A 2,264-nucleotide genomic window follows, 5' to 3' on the forward strand; every position below is an offset into this window, starting at 1 on the left:
AGATCGCGCCACTGCACTCCAGCCAGGGTGACAGAGCGAGACTCCATCTCAAAAAAAAAAAAAGAAATAAGAAGGGAAAGAAGTATGTTGTAATGATAAGTGAAAGAAAAAAAACACAAACATATATATCATGCTCTCACCATTTAACAATTTACACAAGAAAAACAGAAACAGCCCGGCGCAGTGGCTCACGCCTGTAATCCCAGCACTTTGGGAGGCTGAGGCAGTCAGATCACCTGAGTTTGGGAGTTTGAGATCAGCCTGACCAACATGGAGAAACCTCATCTCTACTAAAAATACAAAATTAGCCGGGCATGGTGGCACATGCGTGTAATCCCAGCTATTTAGGAGGCTGAGGCAGGAGAATGACTTGAACCCGGGAGGTGGAAGTTGCAGTGAGCTGATACCACACCATTGCACTACAGCCTGGGAAACAAGAGCGAAACTTGGTCTCAAAAAAAAAAACAAACAAACAAAAGAAAGCAGGCACAGTGGCTCACACCTGTAATCCCAGCACTTTAGGAGGCCAAGGTGGGCGGATCACGGTATCAGGAGTTTGAGACCAGCCTGCCCAACATGGTGAAACCCCATCTCTACTAAAAATACAAAAATTAACCGGGCGTGGTGGCAGGCGCCTGTAATCCCAGCTACTTGGGAGGCTGAGGCAGGGGAATTGCTTGAACCCGGGAGGCGGAGGTTGCAGTGAGCCGATATTGGGCCACTGCACTCCAGCCTGGGCGACAGAACAAGACTCCGTCTCAAAAAATAAATAAATAAATACAATAAAAATAGAAACACTCCAAAATGCTAATAACAGCAGTTTCTTGGTGTGGGACTACAAGTAATCTTTCTTTTTCTAGCTACTTTTCTGTGCTTTACAGTTTTCCATTTACATGTATAATAAAAGCCAAGAAAAACACTTTTTAAAAACCAAATTAAGAAAAAAACATGCCGGGCACGGTGGCTCATGCCTGTAATCCCAGCACTTTGGAAGGCCAAGGCAGGTGGTTCACAAGGTCAGGAGATCGAGACCATCCTGGCTAACACAGTGAAACCCTGTCTCTACTAAAAATACAAAAAATCATCCAGGTGTGGTGCTGGGTGCCTGTAGTTCCCGTTACCTGGGAGACTGAGGCAGGAGAATGGCGTGAACCCGGGAGGTGGAGGTTGCAACGAGCTGAGCTGAGACCACGCCACTGCACTCCAGCCTGGGTGACAGAGTGAGACTCCATCTCAAAAAAAAAGAAAAAAAAGAAAAGAAAAGAAAAGGAAAAACACAAGACACCACGGAATAGTAAGCTATTAAATATTATCATCAGTAACAGGTATAACTCAGCTCTATAATACCTCTACTTATCTCAATTTCCCCTACTTTTGTAGAAAAGGATTTTGTGATAAAACAGTTTCTCAATATTATTAGCCAGATTAATAGTTAGATATATGGACAGGAAAATAAAATCAGTTATGCTGGTATCTTAATAAGTAAATAGGCATCAAAACTATGTTTCAAATAGGATCAAATTATTAAGGTTGCTGAGTAGTATATTACAAAGACAAAATCAAGAGAAGTTTTTTCAATAGATTTCCCTCCAAAGATGAAAAAATTAGTCTTCTATCTTTGTTATGACTTGGTTTCTTAGCATTTTTAAGCTCAGTTTGTTTTTTAAGCTAATCAGTACAAAAACTAACACTATATTTGTCAATTTAAATGTTTTAAAATTAATTTTAAAATATACTACTACCAAGTCAGTAACATGAATATGATGTTCAAAGTTCTATTTATTGAAGAGTGTTATAACTCATCACCAGATTGAGGAAAACTAATTTCAATCCATATTTCTAAATTAAATTTATGTCACTCTAAGATCTTCCACTGCCCACATTCATTTTTATTCTTACCTTTTAATCCCTCTGACAAGCAGAGAAGCCCAGGGCTGATGTATAGAGAGGCACCAGCCACCATCAAAGCCTTCCTGAAATTCTTGATCCTGGATTCGCAACTGGTGCTGAAGCGAGTTGAACTCTAGTCCCAGTCCTGAAGAACGGAAAGCCTTCTTCTGTGAGGCTGCACCTGTGTGGTCAACCCACTACACAGAAAAACAAACATACAGTTCTGTCTTATAAGGCAAGAATCTGGGGTAGGTGGACAAAATGAAGCGAATGCTAATAACGAGGAAATCATACGGCGAGCATTTTTCCTTTTTTTTTTTTTTTTCTTTGAGATGGAGTCTCGCTCTGTCACCCAGGCTGGAGTGCAGGGGCAC

At 41.0% G+C, this 2,264-nt stretch overlaps 1 protein-coding gene across 1 annotated transcript in view; it reads right to left on the minus strand.

The window, feature by feature from the left end:
- The window catches only part of TRIP4 (thyroid hormone receptor interactor 4), an 84,293-nt gene that overhangs the window by 40,276 nt on the left and 41,753 nt on the right, over window positions 1–2,264 (minus strand). The window contains exon 8 of the mRNA XM_011940565.1: window positions 1,900–2,087. Coding sequence (XP_011795955.1) covers window positions 1,900–2,087 — 188 coding nt within the window. The remainder of the gene's footprint in view (window positions 1–1,899; window positions 2,088–2,264) is intronic.

Source organism: Colobus angolensis, unplaced genomic scaffold, assembly GCF_000951035.1.
Source record: "Colobus angolensis palliatus isolate OR3802 unplaced genomic scaffold, Cang.pa_1.0 Scaffold19, whole genome shotgun sequence".
Taxonomy (NCBI): domain Eukaryota; kingdom Metazoa; phylum Chordata; class Mammalia; order Primates; family Cercopithecidae; genus Colobus; species Colobus angolensis.